Source organism: Micropterus salmoides, unplaced genomic scaffold (genome assembly GCF_014851395.1).
Source record: "Micropterus salmoides isolate LMB-PRFRI ecotype aquatic unplaced genomic scaffold, ASM1485139v1 Ms_hic_scaffold_19, whole genome shotgun sequence".
Classification (NCBI taxonomy): Eukaryota; Metazoa; Chordata; class Actinopteri; order Centrarchiformes; family Centrarchidae; genus Micropterus; species Micropterus salmoides.
Genome location: NW_024041039.1, coordinates 16,265,381 through 16,291,141, shown reverse-complemented (window position 1 = coordinate 16,291,141; position 25,761 = coordinate 16,265,381). Strand labels below are relative to the sequence as shown.

The window sequence follows — 25,761 nt, the reverse complement described above, 5'->3', positions numbered from 1 at the left end:
ATAAATAAATAAAGCTAAAGGTAATACTATTACTTATTTCAACTATTACTTTTATTACTACTATTGTATATTTATTATTATAATCGGATTATTAGTATTAGAGAGCAACATGAGTGTGAATACTGCAACAGGAAACAGTTGGACTGCAGGGAGGCAACAGCCTGGGATGCTTAAAGGGTTGGGGTAGTTCAAGACCAGCAATGTTAAAAAAACAAAACAACCGCAATTAAAACTAGAAAGAGTAAAAACTAAACTGATGTTAAACACCTTAAGGTCGCATATGGCATTTTTAATTTGGTTATGACAGTCATTTCATTTTATCATGCCACATAACATAAAACTTACATACCCGCGTAACTTTTTATGAGCTGTACACAACCCTTTCCGTAAACGTCACAGTGGCGGGAAGTAGACGCTTCAGTAAGGCACAGCACAAGCTACATTTTTAACGAAAGGTATTATTCCTTTAAACAGCAGAAGCGCAAGTCTGACTGAGTATCCTAAATATAAAACGAACGATACATTTACATGTAGTTGGGATGTCTACTTCATCTGTGTCAAAGGTAACGTAATATTCTGACGCTATGTTGCATGTGTAACGTTATGCTTACTAAACCTCATGAAAGTAGATTGATAGTCGTGACCAAACATGGCCACACAGTTTAGTGTCTTTGTTTATGTTTTTAATTAAATGGCACTGTTGATATTTCAGGGCTGCTTTGTTTTCAAGCCAAGTGCTAAGAAGAAAAAAACACTCGGTTTGGGTGAGTTGTCGTAATGTTTATAGGAGAGTATGCTCAGGTGAGCTGTCAGATGACTTCTTGAGGTGTCCTGAGTTATACTCACGTTGAGGCCATTTCTCCACAGAGGATCATTTCACCGATGGCTGCGAAGGTGCCGAGAACAGTGAAATACGATTCAAACTCTGTCAAGATCTGTGGGACAAAATTAAAACAGACACAGAGGTGAGAACAGATGTTGAACATGTGGACCTAAATATCTTTGTTTAATATGCCGATGTCATGATTTGGTAATCATGACATCTTTAGTCTAACGCTTATAATGCGTTAGACTAAAGATGTATTAAGTGTTTTGGAGCTTTGCAAAGCCCATTAGTGGTGTCTCAACAGCAGTATATAATGCCAAAGCAGTGTTTTACAAAGTCACAAAAACAACCATCTATGGTGGCAGAAACGGGAGAAGCCACCCCAACTCTCCAACCTCAACGGTGCATTATTGTGAACAAAACCCTCTAAAGGACATTGATTTGTATTTCAGTTGAAACAAAATGTATAGAAATATGTTTTTTTTTTTTTTTTTTTAAATATTAGCCCAAAACTGGGTCCTATACACACTTTATGGAATTGAATTTTTTTCAATAAAGGGAATAAAAAAGTTTAACTTTTTTTTTCTCTGCATGTAAGGTCTTACAGGATGAACTCAACAGGAAAATCTTGGACAGCTTGCTGGACTTCACAAGGAAGTGCTCATCCACCCGCCAACACAGTGACTGGGCATCACAGATGAGGGCCAGTGAGATTCCCACAGCAGCTCTTGTGCTTGGTATTTGACATTTGCTGATCCAAACACCAGCCCAATTGAAACATCACCACTCTTTTTATTTTCATCATTATTCTTTTCTTAAAGCCACACATTGTGTCTGCTTTTCTTTTACCTTTGTTATCCCACATAGGTGTGAATGTCCCGGACCATGACATGACCTTCCAGAGTCTGTCTGACCTGCTCCAGCAGTCTGTCAGTCCTCATGTGGCCTCTATTCAGGCCAAAGATTGTGGAGGTAAGAGACTCAGAGGATCACCAACTCTTTTGATTTGGAAGGCTTGGAAAAAAGTTGTGTCGTATTGAGTACCAATGGTAGTGGTTTAAGTATTTTGTCATGTACCCACATTACAGTTTGTGGTCTCTTATAATGTCTGCTTTATCATTTCAGCATTGAAGCATTTGATGAAGAGGGTCTTGGAGAGGTTGATGGACACTGCTGTGAATGTGGATGATGAGGAAGAAGAGGAGGCTGAGCAGACTAGTAGTCTTCTCCTCAAGAGCGTGCACTGCTGCCTCAGTTCACTCTGTGATTGGTACACTACAAAAACAAAGGTGGGACCATCATAGCATAGCTAGTGCACATGATTTTACATTTGCGATTAGGTGAATAAAAGTAATTTGATCACTTGAAAGCACTTGAAGCCAATTTTCCCATCGTATTTCAGAAATCAAACACTGGTACTCCTGGAAAAAAGCGTAGTTCTCCTGTCAGAGATGATCTACAGAAGCCGCCCGTTGTAATTATTTTCAAAGATTTTGAGGCTTTCAATCCAAGAGTTCTTCAAGACTTCATACTCATTTGCAGGTAATGAGAAACTCAGAGTTTAACAGTTTTATTGTCGTATCAGTCTCCTCCTGTTTACGGAACTACAATATAATGACTGTATATCTGTGAACGTGTTCTGTGTTCCACAGCCGGTACATTGAACGTCTGCCGCTGATGTTCATCTTTGGTATCGCCACATCACCCAGTACCATCCAACACATGCTGCCCCACTCGGTGTCCTCTCTGCTGTGTATAGAGCTCTTCCAGTCTCTGTCCTGTACGCAGCACCTGGCCACAGTCATAGACAAGGTAGTACAAGAGTAGAGTTCAAGTAGGGTGGGGCGATATGGCCACAAAAAAATGTGTGTGTGTGTGTGTATGTGTGTGTGTGTGTGTATATATATATATATATATATATATATATATATATATATATATATATATATATACACAGTGCCTTGCGAAAGTATTCGGCCCCCTTGAACTTTTTGACCTTTTGCCACATTTCAGGCTTCAAACATAAAGATATAAAACTGTAATTTTTTGTGAAGAATCAACAACAAGTGGGGCACAATTATGAAGTGGAACGAAATTTATTGGATATTTCAAACCTTTTTAACAAATAAAAAACTGAAAAATTGGGCGTGCAAAATTATTCAGCCCCTTTACTTTCAGTGCAGCAAACTCTCTCCAGAAGTTCAGTGAGGATCTCTGAATGATCCAATGTTGACCTAAATGACTAATGATGATAAATAGAATCCACCTGTGTGAAATCAAGTCTCCGTATAAATGCACCTGCTCTGTGATAGTCTCAGAGGTCCGTTTAAAGCGCAGAGAGCGTCATGAAGAACAAGGAACACACCAGGCAGGTCCGAGATACTGTTGTGGAGAAGTTTAAAGCCGGATTTGGATACAAAAGATTTCCCAAGCTTTAAACATCCCAAGGAGCACTGTGCAAGCGATAATATTGAAATGGAAGGAGTATGAGACCACTGCAAATCTACGAAGACCCGGCCGTCCCTCTAAACTTTCAGCTCATACAAGGAGAAGACTGATCAGAGATGCAGCCAAGAGGCCCATGATCACTCTGGATGAACTGCAGAGATCTACAGCTGAGGTGGGAAGAGTGGCAAGAAGAAAGTCATTTCTTAAAGATATCCATAAAAAGTCTCGTTTAAAGTTTGCCACAAGCCACCTGGGAGACACACCAAACATGTGGAAGAAGGTGCTCTGGTCAGATGAAACTAAAATCGAACTTTTTGGCAACAATGCAAAACGTTATGTTTTGCGTAAAAGCAACACAGCTCATCACCCTGAACACACCATCCCCACTGTCAAACATGGTGGTGGCAGCATCATGGTTTAGGCCTGCTTTTCTTCAGCAGGGACAGGGAAGATGGTTAAAATTGATGGGAAGATGGATGGAGCAAAATACAGGACCATTCTGGAAGAAAACCTGATGGAGTCTGCAAAAGACCTGAGACTGGGACGGAGATTTGTCTTCCAACAAGACAATGATCCAAAACATAAAGCAAAATCTACACTGGAATGGTTCACAAATAAACATATCCAGGTGTTAGAATGGCCAAGTCAAAGTCCAGACCTGAATCCAATCCAGAATCTGTGGAAAGAACTGAAAACTGCTGTTCACAAACGCTCTCCATCCAACCTCACTGAGCTCGAGCTGTTTTGCAAGGAGGAATGGGCAAAAATTTCAGTCTCTCGATGTGCAAAACTGATAGAGACGTACCCCAAGCGACTTACAGCTGTAATCGCAGCAAAAGGTGGCGCTACAAAGTATTAACTTAAGGGGGCTGAATAATTTTGCACGCCCAATTTTTCAGTTTTTTTATTTGTTAAAAAAGTTTGAAATATCCAATAAATTTCGTTCCACTTCATAATTGTGTCCCACTTGTTGTTGTTTCTTCACAAAAAATTACAGTTTTATATCTTTATGTTTGAAGCCTGAAATGTGGCAAAAGGTCAAAGTTCAAGGGGGCCGAATACTTTCGCAAGGCACTGTATGTATGGGGGGAGGGAGGGAGGGAGAGAGAGAGAGAGAGAGAGAGGTCATTATTTCTTTCAGTTTTAGAGACTCATTTTTGTTTCTTTGAGAAGATTGAGATCAGATGGTTAATTGTGGTTTTAAACTATTCTTCATGATCAAAACATGACAAACACTTGCCAAACAGTGGATCACTGAACACATCTGAGGTGGAAAAAAGATTTTCAATAAATATGCATGAGTAAAATTAAATAAAATCCTTTTTCAGTGCCTTTTCCTCAACAAAATCAATATCTTAGTTAGAAAAATTAAGTGCTAATTTGTTTGTGATTCAAATGAATTCAATCAAACATTTATTGAACATTTGTTAAATTGTTAAAGTTATATTGCAATAATTATCAATATCATTTTATTGTCCAGCGCTAAATTCAAGATCCCATTTGTTTTTCTCTTAATGAACAGATATGAGCTATTCTTATTTGACTCATTGCCAATCTTCCAGACAATGTTGTACTAATGAAGTGTAAAAATCCATCATATTTGAGGTACACATGAGGATATTGTGTATTCCATAACTTGTAATCATGAAAATGCTGCGGGTACAAATACAGATTTTAAACAGTTTTTCATTTTTCAAATCAGCTTTATTGGCATGAATGTATAACAATATTGCCAAAGCTACAAATAGATTACATAATATAAGAACAATTAATTTCATACATTTCATTAAATAAGTAAATAAAACAGTAAAAGTTGTGTTTGTGTGTGTTAATAAAAAATAAATAATAATAAAAATTATATAAATAAAAATTACATAAAAACATTAAAATAAATAAAAAAGTAAGCGTGTGTGTGTGTGTGTGTGTGTGTGTGTGTGTTAGAAAATAAAAAAATATAATTAAAATAAATAAAACAATAAGTTTGTGTGTTAAAAATAAATAAATGAAACTAACGTGTGTGTGTGTGTGTATTAATAGATAAAAAATAAAACAAATTTAAAACAAAATACAATAAAGGAATAATTACTAAAATATCAAACAATCAAAATAATAATAATTTGAAAATTCACTGATTGTCCTAAGTTCATGGCATGAGGAGATATATTTTGCAGCAATTATTTGACAATTGGGCATTTCTCCCAGTGAATAGGGGATTTTATGTGTGTCTGATATAAATTGGAATTTGGGAAATGTTTGCAACGGTTGTTTTATATTTAGGGTATGAAGTTAGAAAATGCAGCTCTGTCTCTACCTGTCCTCTGTCACATTGGGAGCTGTGATTTTTCTACCTTTTTAAAAACAAACTCCAAACTTGTGCATTTTTTTTTTTACATTTTTACTTCATGAAGCACAAAATCTACATCTTTGCAGCTAGTCTGCATTATTTAGATTTAAAAACTGTGTTAAGCAGTAAAATTCTAAACAATATAGCCTTTATAAATTACAATACATTTAATTCTGGTTTGTATTATTGATCATGGAAGCTTTTGTTTTGCAGTATGTCATCTGTAAACGTGTGAGTGACTGATCAGGGTACCCAGGTACATACAGGCAATAGACACAACAACATGATCACCTATACAAAATAATGTAATCCATAACAATAGTGTTACTAGCTTTGTGAAGCTTATACTCTTCAGTGTGTCAAGGTTTTGGGTTCAACTCTATTATACTATTTTCAAGACTGTAATTTGTAGTGTTGCTTGAAATTGAATTGCAATTTAGCATAAACTGCATACTTTTTGTATAGTCTTTTCATGCATACAAAGGTACAAAATGAAGATAAGAATGCTTTTAAATTAAATGCCTGGATGTTAATTGTATTTTTTTGTCTTGCCTCTGTTTCCAGTTGATCCTGACGCCTCAGTTCCCCTTTAAGCTCAACGGTAAAGTGATGCAGGTGCTGATCAGCATCTTCCTCTACCATGATTTCTCAGTGAGAAACTTCATCAAGGGCGTTCAGGTGCAGAGCAGCTTCCAAATACTTTATCCATTATGTGTCCGGTTGTCTCTTTGTCTGTTGATCTAATTCCGACATGTGGTACACAAACCTTCTGCTTTGTCCCGATGCAGCTGGCCCTGCTGGAGCACTTTCACTCTCAGCCTCTCAGTGTACTGTGCTGTAAGAAGAAGGAGGCTCTGCTAAATGTGATGCAGCTCAGTCACCCCGACTTGGAGAGGATCAGGCAGCTGCCATCCTTCAAGAGGTACACACACATACACACACAATTTGGTTTTCCTCTCTCCATTTCTAAGTAAAGTTGGCAGAAAAAATATAAAAGTGGAAATCTAATTTAATTTGGCTGCAAGCGGTGAACACGCAGGTAACTTTTGTTGTGATGTAATGTGGTTTAGTAGCTTGGTGAAAGATTTGGTTTAGCCTTCAAATGTAAAACTAAGCCTTTGAAATCAAACCTAACCTGTGTGTTTTTCCCCAGCTATGTAGAGAAGCAGGAACCTCAGGAACAAGTGAATCTGTTGACTGATGACACTCATTTAAAGGTACATTCTTTGTTTTATCTAAGCGCCTAAAGTATTGGCAAGTAATGAGTGCACATACTGGGTCAGAATCTAATGCTTATGGTTTTTTCTCTGTTTTTAGGGGGTGTGTCAGAAGCTGGTAAAGGACCTTCGGAAATACCACAAGAACTATTATCCCATCCTGAGGTGTCTCCACACGCTGGCCTCATCCTTACCTCGGTACCCCCTTGGAAAACAGGCAAGAAATGACTGCTTTATGATTGTAAAAACAAAATAAATTTTGGAAATGTTTTCTTTTAGTGTTTGGCTTGGTGTATGAATTATCTGTGTATTACAGATCCGAGAGCTCCATTTAATTTGTCTGGAGAAGAACTTATGGGAAAATGAGGATTACCAGTCAGCCATGAAGCTTCTAAAGTAGGTTTGGAAACTTAGCCTGTATGTGAACAAGTGGGGACCAATCAGTGGACGACATCATCAGTCTTAAAGTATCTAAATCAAAACTCTAGGCAGTTTCATGCTTGTCCACTAAGGCCCTCCAGTTCTGACGTGTTGTCATAATCATATCTCATTTGTAGCAATCATAATTGTGGTAGTTCTTTCAACGTTTAACACATTTTACCACCAGATGGCAACATGTTCAGGGAGATTTGGAGGATTATTGAGCCCCCTGGTGGCCATATAGCCATTCATATACAGTAAAATAGTAGTGTTGGGCCTCTGTTGTTCCACACTTGTTTTTTTTATTGTGAAAGAGCATGAGGGCTTCCCCTGAACAAACCAGATATTTTAGTCCAGCAACAACCCATTCTGAAGTTAGCCACTTAGGCTGCTGCTGTACCGTTCTAACAATTGTAAACCTCCTGTGGTTTCCCTCCAGGATGCTGGCTAAAGATGAGCTGATCGCTTTGCTACAGAGGTGTGCCGAGATTATGCGGCCTGTCAAGTCAAAGAAGATGAAGAACGCTCTTGTTCAGCTGGAAGACCTGCTTGCCAAATTCGAGCAGCTGGACAGTAAGTAGTAAAAATGAAGTAGAGCACCCAAATTACATTATTCTTGGTAGTCTGATTTTTCCTTCATGTTGCATTCACCCTGGGATAGCCTCTCATGTCAAGCAATTATTACTACAGGTGGAATAGGCAGTGGAAATGTACTGCATACGCAACACTCCTTGAAATTCTTGTCTTGTTCTTAACAGCAGTATCTGCTGAAACTCCTCCCTGTGTGGAAGACTGTATCACCTCTCCAGTGAGAAATCTTCAAAAGAAAACAGATCTGTTCCAGCTACAGAAGGTTTTTTATGATTTTATGATAAATAGTATCTTCTTTCTATGAAGAGATTCTCCACCTTGCTGATGTGCGGTAATGCTTTGATTCATAAATTTTCTGCTTCTTCTCATGTATTCCAGACGCTGCTGGAGATGAATGAGTCTCGGAGATCCAAGAAACTGAGTCCGTTTGAGGCTCTACGAAATGAAGCTCTTGAGTTTATTGACAGCTTAGTGAAGTAAGACATAACCTTTTTTTGCTCTATTGGGATAGTGTAGTGTTATATACAATTAAATATGGTAGAAACTCTTCTTCGGCTGACCTCTCTCTTTCTCTCCCACCCAGGAGTCACCTGTCTCCTCCAGAGTCGCAGACACTGTATGAAGTTTGCTACTACAGTTCTTCTGCCACTGTGAGACGCCACCTCAACGCAACACCTCGCACCTCCATTCAGGCTGCACTCAGCAGTCCCTACTATTATCTTCAGGTACGTCTGCCTAATCTCATTGTGTGCGACTATCTTAACACGAGGAGAAACTCAACGTAATGGAAGTATATATGTAAAGTGATTTAGATATAGCTTAAAGAGGTGGTATTATGCTTTTTGTCTTTTTCCCTCTTCTTTATTGAGTTATGTATCTTTTTTGTGCATGTACTAGGTTTGCAAAGTGAAAAAGCCCAAAGTCAGTTCCCATCTCCCACAGAAAACACAGCACTGAACTGCTTGAAAACAGCTCGTTTGTAGTCCAGCTGCCTGTGAGGACACAGGGATGAAAGCTAAATACACTTCAGATAACTCGCCAAGCGGCTACTCCGATACGCCCTCAAAAACACAGGTGGAAAAACACTGAGCTGCAGCACACACCTCCTCTCCCTTCCAAACACTAGCTACCCTCCAGACACTCAATGGACATAAAGTTGTTACTGTGATGTAGAGACAGAGCTCAGTTAAAACTTTATGGATGAAAGATGCATTTGTTACAGAATAATAACTCACCACTCTGAAACTCTTGCTCCAGTCTATGTTGGTCGGCAACATATACAGCTGAACCGAAGTTGTTTTACAGGCTTCTCGCTGACCCGCCCTTCTCTGCTTCTGATTGGCTAGATCATTTAGAGACCAGATGTATCACTCCATAGCTAAAACGAAGCCTTCAACACACGGTGAAAAGAGTAGCTGCAGCAATGTGCAGTATGAAAAAAAAAAAAGGTGTTTTTTGAAAATTAAACCATATAAACCTGTTAATGAGCATAATATTGCCTCTTTAAACAATGCCATTGCCTTTGAATGTTTTAAAATGTATGACACGCACATTGAAAAATTTTCCTCTTCCCTATGACTCTTCTTTGTAGAATGACAGTCTAAAGACTGAGGATGGAGCGGTCTCTAACGCTGCTCCTGATATCTGCATTGTGTACAAACTCCATCTGGAGTGTGGCAGGCTGATTAACCTCTACGACTGGCTGGAAGTGAGTATATACTGAATAATTTGATATTTGGCTAATAATGTGCTTAAACTACATCATCCAGTGACTAGAGATGATGATTTTACAGTGTTCTGTTTTATTGGCACGTTTCAATATTGCCCTACAAACTTTGATTGTTGGAAGTTTGTTTTTCATCCTTTAGCAAAGGCTTTTATTGATCCAGAGGATCAATATGTCACATTATTGATTTGTAAATCAAATATTGGCACAGAGTGGACTGGATACTGACACGAATACAAACCTGTGTGTTTTCAGGCCTACGCCACTGTGGTTTCTGCTGCTGAGGGTAACGACCCAGAATCTGACACTTTCGGGAAGGTGGAGGAAGACAAACAGTATCCTTCAGGAACTTTATCTACCCATATTTTTAACATCATGCTCTTCCACCATTTTAATACTGGCTAAATGTTGTGATGATTTTTTGGAAATAGACTAATATACACTCACCGGACACTTTATTAAGCATACCTTGCTGGGACCGGGTTGGACACCCCTTTTGCCTTCAGATCTGCCTTAATCCTTCGTGGCATACTTTCAACAAGGTGTTTGAAACATTCCTCAGAGACTTGATTCATATCGACATGATAGAATCACGCAGTTGCTGCAGATTTTCTGGCTGCACATCCATGATGCGATCTCCCGTTCCACCACATCCTAAAGGTGCTCTATTGGATCGAGATCTGGTGACAGTGGAGGCCGTTGGAGTACAGTGAACTCACTGTAATGTTGAAGAAGCCAGTTTGAGATGAGTTGAGCTTTGTGACATGTTGCATTATCCTGCTGGAAGTAGCTATCAGAAGATGTGTACATGGTGGTCATAAAGGGATGGACATGGTCAGGTACTAAGGTGCCCAAAGTGTACCAAGAAAATCTCCCCCACACCACCGCTGCCAGCCTGAACCGTTGATACAAGGCAGGATGGATCCATGGTTTCATGTTTACGTCAAATTCTGACCCTGCCATCTGAATGTCACAGCTGAAATTGAGACTCATCAGACCAGGCAACATTTTCCAGTCTTCCATTGTCCAGTTTTGGTGAGCCTGTGTGAATTGTAGCCTCAGTTTCCTGTTCTCAGCTGACAGGAGTGCCACCCGGTGTGGTCTTCTGCTGCTGTAGCCCATCTGCTTCAAGGTTCGACGTGTTGTGCGTTCAGAGATGGTATTGTTGTAACCAGTGGTTATTTGAGTTACTGTTTGCTTTCTGTCATCTTGAACCAGTCTGCCCATTCTCCTCTGACATCAACAAGGCATTGTCGCCCACACAACTGCCGCTCACTGGATATTTACTCTTTTTCGGACCATTCTCTGTAAACCCTAGAGATAGTTGTGTGTGAAAATCCCAGTAGATCAGCAGTTTCTGAAATACTCAGACCAGCCCATCTGGCACCAACAACCATGCCACATTCAAAGTCACTTAAATCCCCTTTCTTCCCCATTCTGATGCTCGGTTTGAACTTCAGTAAGTTGTCTTAACGTCTAAATGCATTAAGTTGCTGCTATGTGATTGGCTGATTAGCTATTTGTGTTAACAAGAAATCAGGTGTACCTAATAAAGTGGCTGGTGAGTGTAACTGTCCAAGTTTGTGCTCTAGGGACATGTAACAAACGTGAAGTTTCATGACAGATGGGGTTTTTAAAGAATTTCACTTTTATAAAGAGTATAATCCGCATTTGAGTAATGATGTTCCTTAGTTTCTTCTCCAGTGCTCGTTTCATCCAAGCTGTGTCCGAGCTGGAATTTCTAGGCTTCATTAAGGCCACCAAGCAGAAGACTGACCATGTGGCTCGACTCACATGGGGAGGCTGCTGACCGAGTAGTCAGGAAGAAACCAATATATGCACTCTTTACATACATCTGTGGCTGCTGTTACCCTTCATTTAAGTGCTTATAAAATTTGACTTCATATTTTCTACTGTATTTTTCTCATCTAATAAAAGGTGTGTAATCATGATACCAAGCATGTTTATTCATAGCTGTGTATTCTGTAGAACATAGGCACCTATTGTACCCCTATGATGAGATTGTACAATCATGTCAGGTGCTGGATGTTCCAAAAAACACTTAAGTTAGTCTTATTTGCAGTAATAAGAATCTCAGGTTGAGCAAATAGCTATACTGAAGGCACAGCTCAAATACAGATGCATAGTATACAGGTAATTGAACATAAACCAATACAGTCAGATTCGTTTCATAAAATACAATGCATAAAGATTACAGAGGTTTGCAGGAGTCAGTTGACATATGGTTTTGGGCAATCGTCCAAATACCATCATCAGGATTTCTTTATTTAATTTACTTCATTTGTGCCAATGTTATAGTCATGGGTATCAGTTCATCAAAACACTTGAAAGTCTCTTAAAAGATGTTTTATTGTTTTGTCCAATAAGAACATTGGTTTGAAAGTGATAACCAGCAAAACAAGTCAAAATAAATAAAACACTGGTAGTGAGAACAAAAATTAATTATCCCACTTTATGCTCAATTTAAAAAGCAATGAACAGAGGACAAACTGCAAACATAGTCTCTCTGTTCAGCTGTGTTTCTTCCTTTCAGATTGACCAGCAAACCTTAAGTAAAACTCTGCACTGCTTTATCGTATTTACATGTAACAAAACAGAAAACAAGTGACAAAGCCTGGAATGCTGGGAATCATTACAAAAGTGAGATAACTGTAGATACACGTACAGCAGGAGGAACATAGGCCACTGGTAGAGACAGGGTCCATTAATGTACATTAGGAAGCACCTAGTTGCTTACAACAGAGTGGTAACAACTGACAACAGCTTCATATAAACCTTTGCCCAAAGACAGAAATATGGCACAGTAAGAAAAGTTTCATTTAAACTAGCTAAACTGAATCTCTTACAATGATGAGCTTCCCCCCCCCCCTTTCTTGAGATATCACATGATAGCTTGCAGCAGGAGAAGGCTGTCTTGCAAAAGATCTCTGTGCCACACTCAGGAAACATCTGGAGAAAGAGGGAGATGAAATAAAATACTTCAAACTTCAAAAGGCGGAGCTCAAAACAAGATCCAAGACTCTCTCACGTCGTATACATGCCAGTGAGATGGTAATGTGAAGAGAATTTAAGATGCAATGAAAATTGACTCACAGCTTGCAGGTTGCTCCCCGAATCGTCGCATTAACTGATCATGTGTGAACTTCACAAAAGTGTCATATTGTTCTGAAATTTAAAGGAAACCAGAGTTACTATTGTGGTACAACTTACTGTTAAATCTTAAGGACAACGTGCATTTTTGGAATTAAGTCTTCTGTCTTGTAATTTTGCCAGAGAATTGTCTTTGAACTATGGTACAGGGCATACTCTTATCACAGATATAACTAATTTACTGTAGTATATTCATCTATTCCCATATTTAAATCTGGATTTGTGAAGTAATATCCAATACAGCTCAGTGCAAGTTGTCATTAACTATCACAGAATGACATGGATGCACATTAGTGCTGGACAAAAAAAAAACCTAAATCAATAAGTTGATTGACAGACGGTTTGACAATATTGATAATTATTTAATTTATTCAACAAGAAAAATACCAAACATTTGCCTGTTACATCCTTCAAATTGTAATGCTGTGTTTGCTTTGTTCATTATATACAGTGCCAATATTTTTTTTTGTTTTTTGACAGTTGGGTCAGGCATTTTAGGACATTACTGCAGGCTCTGATAACTCACAAAATTCTCACAATTTAAAATGTTACAGATTAAATGATAAATTTACCATATTCATTAATTTCTCAATCAAAATAAAACATCATTTTGGGGTTGAAAAAATAAGCAGTTAATGGATTCAACTCTTACTTTTTGACTGTTAAGATTAGCTGTTGGTTCAGTTGTGTCGATTCTGAGTCACAACAAAGTTTATACTTGCTTAATGTGTATACCAACCTGCCAATTTTGAAGTCATGGTCTCCTCATATTCCTCCCGCACCTTGTCTTCCCTTTCTTTCAGCAGGCGTTCGCAGATCATGCCAACTTGTCTGAGGGTGAATAATGGCTGTTCTTTTCTGGTAGGAGAAACGCCTCCAGAGGACGTTCCTATATAAAGCAAACAAAAACCTAAGTATCATGGCATATGGGGTATTTCTGATCGCCTGACCATACAGTGATTTCTGATCAGCCTCTCCAGTAGACAGTGTGTCACTCAACCAACCTGCCAAGCTGGAAACATTCATAGTAGACGACTGGGATGGGGACTCTGGAGAATAGCAGCACTCTGACTGTTGGTAGCCTCCATCTAGATGCTTCCTCTTTTGAATGCGTTTGTACTCCTGCTTGATGCTGTTAAGGATTTGTTCTAGTGGGACAAAAGAAACAAAAAATGCCAGAAAGAGGTCTATTAGTGAAGACAAAGCAGCAGTCATGTTAGGGAGTTCACAGCTAAACTTTTTCTTTGATAAAGCATATTGATTTGTTAAGTGTTGTTTAACATGTTGCTAATGCCTCAGTCCGCTGGCTGGTCACCAAGCAGGCCAACTTTAGTAATATTACCTGCACTAAGTGTTGACGACGACTCCCCAAATGGCGAGGGCTCCATGCTTAGATACTTCCTAGGGGATGAGGACGAAGACGATGGAGGTACGGGGATGCATCTTCGTCTTTTAGGGGAGGTAGGACTCATCAGCGGATCGAAATCCATGGTCCTCTTCAGGGTGGCTCCACACGCCATGACTTGAGTTTGTTTAGGGGGGGGGGGGGGGTAATAAGTAAAAATACCGAAACAAGACAATAATGAAGCGGTTACATTAGATATTTTAGATAACTGCAAACAATGGCTATTCTTTAACATGAATTGCTAATTACGGTGTGACTTCTGCAGCTAAAATCTCTTTCATTCGCTGAGGAAGACATGCTAGGCATACTGCGCAGCTGAGGCTTTAAATATTTGCTAGCAAGCTAACGTTAGCTATGCTTGCTAGCCAATTATCAAAAAGAAAACATAGCTAACGTTAGCTTTGGCTACTATGGTAGAACAGTGCGCACTGGTTTACATTTGAATAAAGATATTTTCTTACCTTTTTTGGGGGGGGGTTGGTCTGTCTGACTAAGTAAAACAACTCGTGTTCTTTCCAAAAGTTGCTTCCCAAAAGTTGGAGTGACGATCCGCCGGCTGCGGGCCAACTGTCTGCTGTTAGACAGGGGAGCTAGCTAACGCAACTTAGCTGCTTGTTTTTGATATGAGGCTGTCGGCTTCTCCGGCTTGTGATGTCACGCGTGAAATACGGTGCAATGAATTCTGGGTTATGTAGTGAAACTGAAAAAAAGATGAGAAATGAAACGCCGTTTTACGCTGTTATGCTGTCCTAATTGTAGCCTGCATCATCTTAAATTCACATCGATTACTTTATTTTATTTGGTTACATTATAGCCTTGATGAACTATAACTCAATTTAATTGTATGATCAGTCCATGAGAAAAAGGAAAAAATTAAGACAAAAAATGGATGACGTCTCTTTTATATCCACAGGAGGGCAGCAGTGTTACACAAAAACACAGCCCTTAACAGATAACTTCACTTTCTGAAGCAGTAGTTCTGAAATCACAACAGTAAGACATAAATATCTATTATTTACAAAGTATTTTTTACTAACTTTTCTCACATTTTTTTGTTGTGAAAAATGCTCATTATTCGTGTGCACATTAAGACTATTGCCTGTGAGAAGCGGTCTTTGCCCACAAGCCAAAAAGGTTAGGGCTCACGGCTATAAACACACACACTCAAACACCTTTTTTTGACCTTTAAAAGAAATAAAATATCTTGTGTATAGTAATTTAGCCACAGGTGCTGATGGTTTGCTGAGATTTCATGGTTTTATTGAAAAAAAATTATACCTGGTATGTTGACAAAATTATGATAAAAATACAAAAACCAAATTTCTTATATTTATTGAACTCATGTCCTTGCATACACACTGTTATGAGACACAATGGCACAATGGGTGCCTCACAAAAATACAGAAGTGTAGCATCTCACAAAATGCTGTAACTGTTTCATGAGCATAAACAGCTATGTAACATTACCAAATCACTACAGACCAAAGTTCTGATTTAATCAAAAAGCCGTTCATATTCCAAAGTATGACTCACCATTTTGCTTTGCAAAGTACATGTTTAAAAAATATGCAATAAATAAAGTAAAATAACATTAATATGCCAAATTTCACAATATCATCATTTTACAAAATCATCAGTGGCTGATTTCAAATTACTCATGGGCTGCTAATTTTACTTACAAGCGGTGTGCTGTCATTCAAAACTGACATTCTACATGAAGCTAGACACAGTTTCACCTTGCGTTACTGCCACAATATTGATGTAATGTAAAAAAAAAAAAAAAAACAGAAAGAACAAATGTAAGTGTCATACATTAAAGCTGAAATCTGTAACTTTATGCACCTTGAAACCACGGTAAAGATGACACAGCATAGTGTTTTTAACAGTAGTTGGAGAAAAATTGCCCTTGAGCCAACTGGTTCTTGTAAATGCAAATATATTATTTACAGTCACACATGTGCAAACCCAACATAACATTTCTCAATAACAGAGCAAAAAGAGCATGTTCTTCTACAAAAATGCACAGTTTTTAGAGTCTCATCACACTCCACCATTCAGCTGGGTATATTAATTTATAAATATTACAGTTTTCAGCTTTAAAGCAACAAAACTTGTTTTTCAGTTCTGTATCTAATTCATTTTTTGGCACATTTCACAGCAATAGTGCACTAGGAGGGTCGGGGCTATTCTACAATATCTTTACTTCACAGTTGTACCAGAGCAGCTTGTCTCTTAGACCGGCTGTGCAGTAGATGTGTCTGTCACTCCAGAAATGATAACCTGGGCTACTTTTAATCGTGTCTTTCCACAGCCGGCTCCATCTTTCACCGCCCTGCCCGCTGTTCCTCTCACACTCCGGCTGTTCCAGTCACTCTCTGCGCTGTTGTCCAGAGGCTGCGTCGCTCCCCGGCACATATGGCAGATGTGGAGGAAGGCCCTGCGCAGGTCCTTGCTCCGCATGGCGTAGATCACAGGGTTCACAGTGGAGTTGAGCAGGCAGAGCATGCTGCAAAAGGCAAACACGGTCAAGATGAAGTCGTTCACCTTCCCAAAGAGGTCATAAACCATAATGGCCAGAAGTGGGCCCCAGCAGATAATTAGGGCAACCAGAATCAGAACCAGGGTTTTAGCCAGACGGAGGTCCATCCGGGCCTGCTCGGGCCTCACTGTCTGCACTTTAGTCCCCTCTGCAGTGTAGACAATCACACTCCTCTGGGAGCTGCGGCTCAACATGCGGACAGCATGGTGGTGGGACTTCCAGAGAATGAACATGTAGGCGTAGATGATGAACAGGACCAAGATGCTTGTCATCCCAATCCAGAACATCAGGTACTTCTCGTCAATTAGAGGGAAAATGTCTGAGCAGACAGAGTTGAGACGCTTGCAATTCCACCCCAGCAGCGGCAGCAGCGAGAAGGCGATAGAGAAGGTCCACATCACGCTGAAAGCAATGACTGCTTTAGTCTTTGTGACGATGCGTTTGTACGCCAAGGGCCTGTGGATGGAAATGTAGCGGTCGATCGCAGTGAGAAACAGGCTGCCAACAGAGGCGGTGAAGGAGGCGATGACCCCGGCCAACTTGAAGAGGAAAACATTGGGGCTGTCCTTCCTGTGGAGGACATGGAAATCCAGGAAGCTGTACACAAAAATTATGCTGCCTATCAGATCAGCCACAGCCAGGCTGCCTATGAAGTGGTAGGAAGGCCGCGATCGAAGCGTCTGGGAGTGTAGAATCACACACAGCACCATGAGGTTCTCCAGCACCGTGAATGTACCCAGGGTGAGTGCCAAGATGGCGATGGCGAGCTGCTGACCTGGAGTGAGGATCATAAAACACTCCATGTTGTCCGCAAAGTTGTCCCTACACTGAGTCGCCCCTCCACTCTCCACAGATGTGCCATTGCTCAGCAGAAAGTCTGATACATTGGTGGGGAAAATGGGAGAGAGGCTGCTGTACAGGACCTCTTTATTTCCCAGGATGAGTCTAGAGTTACTAACCGAAGCAGAGTGAGGCTTCTCAAAGGGAAATCTGTTCTTGATTAGAGTTGAGTCAACTGAGGGGCCGTCGTAGCTGGCGTCGTTGGAGCCAAGATACTGGACACCTGTTGTTAACGCGCTCATCGTGGTGCCTGCTATCCTGTGCAAAGCCAACTTCATGGCTGGTTTGTGGCAGGTAGAGATGCTTAGTGGAGAGTTGTGTGGTGGAACAGCATTAGACCCATGCAAAAGGACATCTATGAAGAAAAACATGTGATTTTTTTCCATAAAGAATACAATCATTTGTTCACAAATTATTAAATACATCTTGTTACATTTAATCCTTAAAATATCTGAATACATAAAGCCGCATCAATTTTTATTAATGATTAAATTGGTGAAAATGAATTTGTTGCTGGGAGATACTGGGAATATGTGTATCAGCCAGCTGACTCCAGAGCAGATGCATCCCAGACAATAGTGGGAAACTGAACAGTTGATGACAAACCTGTGCAGCCTCAGGGGAAATCATTGCATTAAGTATGTAGGACAGCCAGGCTTTCTTATTAATTAAAGGAGGTCATTAAGCATTAAGCTGTTTTTTCTCTCTCAATAATCATTGGATTAATTGGGCATCAAGGGAGAAACAAGATAAAGAGAGCACATGTCTGTCAAATGATCCATTTACATTTTGATGCCAGTAATGATGATATTAATTATTAACAGCTAGTTTTACATGGATGTTTTGGAGGAATATGTTTCTGGGGAGGACAAACAGCGTTGGCAAACAATTAAACATGACACGACGTTTTAGTTTGAGAGACTAAAAAGCCTTAATGTTGTGCCTAAAGAACAGTTTGGATCAAAGCTATGCTAATACATTGATACATTGGACAATAAGACCCATAAGAATAAAAAAACACGACTTAACGAAATAAAATAACATAGAAAAGAAACCTGTAATGAAGATTTTTTAAAAATAATAAAAATATATTTATTAAATATGTACCTTGATCTTCTCAGCACAAACATCTTGCCCCGATCCATAACGCAAAAAAAAAAAAAAAAGATCATTGAGCTAAACTGAGAGTAAACCAGTCTGTTGTTGTTCTTCACTCTCTTCACCGACAGTTACAGCAACTCCAAAAAAAACCCTGCAGAACTGCCCGTGTGAAGTGTTGTTGTTCGGATGACTTGCCGGGGGAATGGTGGGGTGTTAACTCCCCAGATAGGCTACTGTCAATGTCAAATACATTAAAGCAGCCAGGCAGCCGGTGGGGAGCGCGTGTTTGCGGGAGCGGGCGGTTATAAGGCTCCTGTTTTGTGCGCCTCCTGGTCACGTGATCTGAGGTGTTCGAGCGCAGGAGGAAGTGCATCCCTGAGCATCATCCACACCTATTTATACAAGGAACAACAGCTGCGGCGGGCAAGACATGGGAACCAGCCTTAATCCATGTTTATATGCGAGACTGGCTTCACTTCCTCATTGTTCAGTGTCCCAACAATAATAATTGCAATATTAATGTCAACATTTGCTCATCCTTTGACCTGATTCAATCCCAATATGATTTATTGTCAATATCCAGTCAATACTGGATTGCACAACTGGAATGCATTTGTAGCTCCCTCATGGCTACACACAAAGATAATGTATAAACAGATATGCAAGTATAAATTAGAAATTAGTCAAGAAAATGAAACAGAGGTAGCACTAAACGAAGGAGAGAAAAAAAAGGAAAATTATACTTACAAGGATATATATAAATAGCTATGCATGAACAAAAATATTAATTTATTTCTTCAAAAGGTCATTCACAGTCAAAGAAATGTACAGTAGCCTTTGTTATCCTACACAGTCACGCTATAAATGTATAAGCGGCAAAGAAGTTTTATGTAATTTCTTTATTTATAAGGACAACACACATCAATTAACATTTCTGTAAATGTGCCAGTGTTAGCCAGCTGGTTCATTTTCAACTGCAGTCCTTTGGTGAGATGTTCTAAAACTAATGAAGTGACAGTAAGAAAAACTGTTTTACTCCCTGTTACACCTCTTATCAAACTACAGCATACATACTATAACACATACTACATGTAAAACTCGAATGACTGTAATACAAATAAACTTATTTGGGATTTGAAGGAGGTAGTGCAGCCTAAAAAGAACTGTCAAATCCAATCACGGATATGGCGCATGGAAATTGATTGTATTTACTCATGTCTTGCAGCTGGGAAACAGAAATAATGTGCAATATTCTGTAGCGGTTAAATCATATAAGTAATTCTCGTAAAATTAGAAGTGATTGTTGAATATATTTTTTTGAGCTGTAAAGTGAGAAATGACTGTAATAATCTTGCCATAAATTCAGATTATTTGTATTTTTATACAAACATCACAGCAAAACAACAATTACATTTTGGACAGTGGTGGAAAGTAACTAATTTTACTTTTTTAAAAACTTTATTTTGAGCTACTTATATTGAGAAGTTGCTGAGTAATCCCTCTTAACTCACGATTACCTGACCATTATTTAACATTTTCGTGCACATATCAATTAAAGTGGTATGTAGCACTCTACTAATACATCAGTAATAATAATCCAGTAACATAAAATATAAATCACTCTGAAAAGGCACATTTAACTTAATGAGTTTAATTTTACTTTTGATATAAGTACATTTTGTTGCTAATACTTACATGTGTATGTACTTATATATGTTTACTTACAAAAATGTTGCATGCAGGACTTTTACTTGTAACATAGTGTTTTTACATTGCAGTGTTGCTACTTGTACTTAAGTAAAAGAAGCCTTTAAAATATGAATGTTACAGTAATATCATGCTGGTAGTAAAAGAAAAAAAAACAAAACACCATACTGTATAATTTTAGCACAATTTTAACATCACAGAGCAACTGAAAGTCCATTCTGAACATCCTCCACTATTTATCTATTTATTTACTGCAGTTGGAGGTCACATGCACACACTATTTAGAGTCCTTTTCCTGTCCTGCGCAGCTGCGCAATTATTTCCACTATGCACTCCCAGCAGAGCTATCTCCCAAATTACATGTATCTGGTTGTGGAAAATACATGGCATTTGGCGATGCAGCATCATGGGAAAACAATGAAAGGCATTGCACATGATGCCTCCAGTTCTGGCAGAACAGAAGAGGCTGAGGAGTCATCCAACTAATTACTGAACACTTGTTATGCCGCACTTGAAGCAGATTCAAGAAGCAATTGATCACTTGTGGAAGAACAGTATGACCAATATGTGCTTTTTATGAAGATATTTTACACAGACAGACAGATAAGTGAAAGGTCTCATTAATGACTATTGCTTGTGGAATTCATCTATAATTAATTCAGATAGTATATGTCAAGTGGCCTCTGTTTCAATGTATTCTGGTGTTGTCCTTTCGATCAGGTTTTAACGTGGTTTTGGTTTGAAAGCAGCATTTATCATGTCTCAAATCAATGGGCAGATTATTGCAGTCCCACATCCATCATAATAATTATCATCAATATTTCAGTGCTATGCTCTCCAAAGCATCAGCAAGAGAGAAAAAGCTGTCTGCCATGACAAAAGGCGTCTGTAACAGCGACCTGTAGAAGTTAAACTTTTCAAATTCCCCTTCCAACCTGAGGGCCGTGCAGTTATGGAACTGTCTTCGGTGCTGAATATTGCGAGTGATTTACAGTGATTGATTTTAGCAGGGATCCCTCATGAAAAGCATCATAATGCATCTTATTTAAAATTGATCCTTCTCCATTTACAGTCAGTTGTTATTTGAGTGGCTGTCTACATTATGAAATCATTACTTTCATTCCACACAGGCTTCAAATGCTCCAGAATAGACACATACACGCAAAGATGTGTGAAATGTTTTATGCTATATTGGGCATAAGCAAGACCATTCTGAAGTACAATTTTTTTTGTGAAATCAGAGAGCAAGAAGCATTTTTGGGGCTCGAAAAATGCTTGTTACACACACAGCATGTTGCAAGACGGGCCTCTAAAGCAGGCTGTCTGTCTCTGATGTGTTTGTGTTGAGGGGCTGGGAGATGGGGAGAGTACAGTGGGGAGGGGGGCAGAGAGGGAGGGGTGAGGGAAAAAAAAGATGAATAAATAGGGAAGGGGAGGAGGCTGTGGCTGAACACTGACGGCTCTTAACGGTTTCCTAATCTGCCACTTCTAAATTATGTTCCTCCCCAGCTGGAGACACTTGAAATTGCAGCCAAGGTGGCACAGCAGAATGAGTTTAATTGAAATGAATCAACGAGAAAAAGCCCAAATTTAAGGTTTACTACATTTACTCATTCATTTTACCTGTTTCTCCATCTTATGCACGGAAGAGTCATCTGCATCATCACCTATCATCAGCCTCATTATTCACTTGATCAAAACAATTATATGTATGGTATGACATATGAGGAATTTGACTCAGGATTGTACATTGCTCATGATGTACTTACTTATACAATAATAATACAATAATAAAATCACACACAGGCTTCAGTATAGAGAACACATATACACAGACTATAAACAAAAACAATATAGACAGATTGAGACAATAGTGCAATGAGCAAATCAGCGCTGAGAACTGAACTGAAAGAACAATTCCAAACCCATCATCAGAGAAATAAACAGGGCGAAGTGAAGTGCAAAAGTTCCCCATCATGTTTCTCAACTGCATCAGATTTTCTGGACAGATCTTCCTCGCGGGGAATAACAGCACAGCAGAGAGGATGAAAAAGTTGAGACTTAATGCCTTCTGTGACTGAATTTCTTTGTGGATTGAAAAAGATATCAACTGTCTCCATCAAAAGCCCCCCCCCCCCAAAAAAAACAGTGTAAAAAAAAAACAGATGATACATCTTTTTTCGACAGACTAAATAAATGAAATGATCCATGTAATTAAATTATTTTATTTCTAAAAATCTATTTAAGCATGTTAATCATTTTCATTTCTGCAATTTCTGTTGCAGAAATGGTGGAATTTCTTGCAGCACAATGGACAGAATAACAGCCTAATGGTCAGTGGGTGGAATCCCCTTCATGCACCATTTAGTCCTATAAAGACAGCGGTAATCACAAAGACTTAGCAGGTGGTTCAGTGAATGCTCACTTGTGCAAACACTATGCAAATCAACTCTACAGGCACAGATGAATTACTCAGGCAGCAGTGCAGAGCTTCAAATTACAGTTCAGTTGAAGTGTTTCTCTGTGCTACCCCTCATGGTTTTAAGGTGTCACGATACCTCAAGTGGAATCCCTGCAGTCCAGAACAGCGATAGCATCATCTGCTATCGCTTTGCCATGCTATTGGCTGATTCAGAGCCAGATAATAATTAATTTGCCCTACAACCAGCTGCAGAGCCTGACGAGAACACAAAACGGACCTGACTACCATGAGACCAACAGTCACCTGTAATCACATGGCGATTTTCTGTCCGGAAGAAGGGGAGTTGTGATGCTGATTTTATTTTTAGCTGTTCACCTCCTTTTTATACATGTCTTACTTTGTGCTAACGTTCAGTGTTTACAATATACTTTAACATCAGTAGTGTAAAAAGTATTAAATCCATGAGCTTTTGGCCTGTTGGGAGCTTCAGAAAGAACCTGTAAACACAATATTGACATATTAAATTTTTAAGGTGATATTTTCACATCCAGCTGATAAGGAACAGCATTAACTTTCATTTGGAGTCATGTTTCTGGCCACCTGGTGAATGTAAGTTAACTATAGCTCCGTTTTGGTATCCACCGACACCTAAGGGAAATATCTGGCACTCAACATGTCCTCATACCTAAACAAAATATTTTAATCATTGCCTTTCAAAATGACACTTACCAGTGACATTAAACACATGGTTAACGTTGGGAAACTGTCACAGTTTGGTTGGGTTTAGGCAACAAAACTATTTAATTAGGCTTAGGAAAACATTGCTGTTTGGGTTACAGTAAGTACCTGATATAAGTCATGTGACTTAAAGGGAGAGTAAATGACTCTGCAGGATTGGTGATATTTGAACTCAACTGCCAAAGCTACCTGCCTACCTGCTGAACTACCTAACTAATAATATTAGCAAACTTATCTATAACGATTGCTAGGGAAGTTATGTTAGCCTGTACTCTGTGTGTTTGTGTGTGATAGCTTTTGTTAAAACAGAACAGCCTTTGGGGCATTGAGCTGTCACTCAGACACTGAGTAACAGTGAATGTATGGTGAGAATCATTATACCCTATATAGTGGACTCAAAGTATCCCAGAACAAATTTTGAAAAGTAATCTACAACCAATGGTCACTAACCAAGCCATATATAAAATTATGCATTCCGCTGATAGGAACTGGTCCACCAGCCGACATTGATTTGACACATTTTAAGAGTGGGACAGCGATGGTGTTATTAACGGCGCAGAGAAGTGACCTGAGTAGTGTATGAAAGTGTTGTCTCCGGTTTTCACTATATAGTCATCTACATAGAACTGCCTAAATAGGGGGTAGGAAGTAGGCTGCTGATTTTCGGATATAGCCTTGGTTTCATTTGGGACTCGAACTCGGCTCATCCATCCACCTCTTTATGCGCACGTTCTCGCTCCTAATAAATACGTCTCCCACAGGGCTGGACTGTTAATCTGGCATACCGGGCAAACGCCCGGTGGGCTGACGCACCTTTGGGGCCGATGTAACGTAAAGTATTTATTTATGGAACTGCTTTTAAAAGATGGGACAACGATCGGCCCATAAAGCATGGACAGCGGCCCATTGGGTAATTTTCTATAGCCTATGACATTGGGCTGTCAATCACATCTCTTACTGCCCCCCCACTCTCTTTGCCTTCTGTTACTTACGTTGCGGGCCAAAAAAAAAAAACATTCTTCAGAAGGAGGCCGCCAAATGCGCAAAAATAACCGATATGTTTGCTACCGGGGCTGCAGTAGTTTTAACATCAGCTGCAGTACCCTGCGTAGAGCAGGTCCAGGCACTTGAAGGAGTAAAGGCGAGCCGTGGCCACTGCCAGGCAGAGGAGGAGGCAAAGTGACAGGGCCCAGATAATTCATTTATCAAGATTATTCACAAATCAATCACAAATAACGTATTTTTCATTGTAATTAGTACGTACTATTATTTACATTAAACAAGATAAACCGACTTAAATGAACACACTTTCCTAACGAACTACGCTGCGCATCGCATGACTGACAGAATGGCTGCACTTCTCCACCATCAGCTATCGTGTGCACAGTTTTGGCCGCGACCCGCGAACATGAACTCAGTTGTATTATAGCCTACTGTATTACTCTATATTGACTGCAGCTTATTTGTTTAGTATTATTGGCTTTTTGATGCATCCTCCAATTAGAAGGCTACAGCGCTACAAATGAATATGCTTGCTACTACAGTGGGTACGGAAAGTATTCAGACCCCTTTAAATTTTTTCACTCTTTGTTTCATTGCAGCCATTTTCCAAAAATCAAAAAAGTTCATTTTATTTCTCAGTAATGTACACTCAGCACCCCATCTTGACAGAAAAAAAACAGAAATGTAGAAATTTTTGCAAATGTATTAAAAAAGAAAAACTGAAATATCACATGGTCATAAGTATTCAGACCCTTTGCTCAGTATTTAGTAGAAGCACCCTTTTGATCTAATACAGCCATGAGTCGTTTTGGGAAAGATGCAACAAGTTTTTCACATCTGGATTTGGGTATCCTCTGCCATTCCTCCTTGCAGATCCTCTCCAGTTCTGTCAGGTTGGATGGTAAACGTTGGTGGACAGCCATTTTCAGGTCTCTCCAGAGACGCTCAATTGGGTTTAAGTCAGGGCTCTGGCTGGGCGATTCAAGAACAGCCACGGAGTTGTTGTGAAGCCACTCCTTCGTTATTTTAGCGGTGTGCTTAGGGTCATTGTCTTGTTGGAAGGTAAACCTTCGGCCCAGTCTGAGGTCCAGAGCACTCTGGAAAAGGTTTTCGTCTTCTTTACCTCTCTCACCAAGGCTCTTCTCCCCCGATAGCTCAGTTTGGCCGGACGGCCAGCTCTAGGAAGGATTCTGGTCGTCCCAAACGTCTTCCATTTGAGGATTATGGAGGCCACTGTGCTCTTAGGAACCTTAAGTGCAGCAGA

The 25,761-nt window shown here is 39.5% G+C and overlaps 3 protein-coding genes across 5 annotated transcripts; 1 reads left to right on the top strand and 2 right to left on the bottom strand.

Moving 5' to 3' along the window:
• The first annotated feature begins 403 nt into the window (after positions 1 to 403).
• orc3 (origin recognition complex, subunit 3) lies at positions 404 to 11,526 on the top strand. 2 transcript variants are annotated; one of them, XM_038729003.1, is made up of 20 exons: positions 404 to 563; positions 713 to 764; positions 868 to 965; positions 1,425 to 1,563; positions 1,694 to 1,798; positions 1,952 to 2,115; positions 2,229 to 2,368; positions 2,479 to 2,638; positions 6,183 to 6,296; positions 6,407 to 6,540; positions 6,772 to 6,835; positions 6,936 to 7,052; positions 7,152 to 7,231; positions 7,695 to 7,828; positions 8,017 to 8,108; positions 8,225 to 8,322; positions 8,430 to 8,571; positions 9,438 to 9,554; positions 9,828 to 9,907; positions 11,277 to 11,526. In XM_038729003.1, exons 1-20 carry the CDS (start codon positions 540 to 542, stop codon positions 11,380 to 11,382), a joined length of 2,160 nt encoding a protein of 719 aa, XP_038584931.1. In that variant the 5' UTR covers positions 404 to 539; the 3' UTR covers positions 11,383 to 11,526. The 2 variants fall into 2 exon arrangements, with proteins under 2 accessions (XP_038584931.1, XP_038584930.1); XM_038729002.1 differs by having other exon boundaries at positions 8,014 to 8,108.
• A 397-nt stretch (positions 11,527 to 11,923) lies between these two features.
• Positions 11,924 to 14,778, bottom strand: LOC119910398 (akirin-2-like). Of its 2 annotated transcripts, none has more exons than XM_038729005.1 (6): positions 14,612 to 14,778; positions 14,086 to 14,268; positions 13,748 to 13,891; positions 13,483 to 13,632; positions 12,687 to 12,758; positions 11,924 to 12,542 (listed from the first exon to the last, which is right to left on the bottom strand). In XM_038729005.1, exons 2-6 carry the CDS (start codon positions 14,261 to 14,263, stop codon positions 12,532 to 12,534), a joined length of 555 nt encoding a protein of 184 aa, XP_038584933.1. In that variant the 5' UTR covers positions 14,264 to 14,268; positions 14,612 to 14,778; the 3' UTR covers positions 11,924 to 12,531. The 2 variants fall into 2 exon arrangements, with proteins under 2 accessions (XP_038584933.1, XP_038584932.1); XM_038729004.1 differs by having other exon boundaries at positions 14,086 to 14,265; positions 14,610 to 14,777.
• Positions 14,779 to 15,409: 631 nt separating this feature from the next.
• Positions 15,410 to 18,930, bottom strand: LOC119909868 (cannabinoid receptor type 1B-like). Its single transcript, XM_038728118.1, has 2 exons — positions 18,635 to 18,930; positions 15,410 to 17,882 (listed from the first exon to the last, which is right to left on the bottom strand). Exon 2 carries the CDS (start codon positions 17,803 to 17,805, stop codon positions 16,381 to 16,383), a length of 1,425 nt encoding a protein of 474 aa, XP_038584046.1. The 5' UTR covers positions 17,806 to 17,882; positions 18,635 to 18,930; the 3' UTR covers positions 15,410 to 16,380.
• Between the last annotated feature and the right edge of the window lie 6,831 nt (positions 18,931 to 25,761).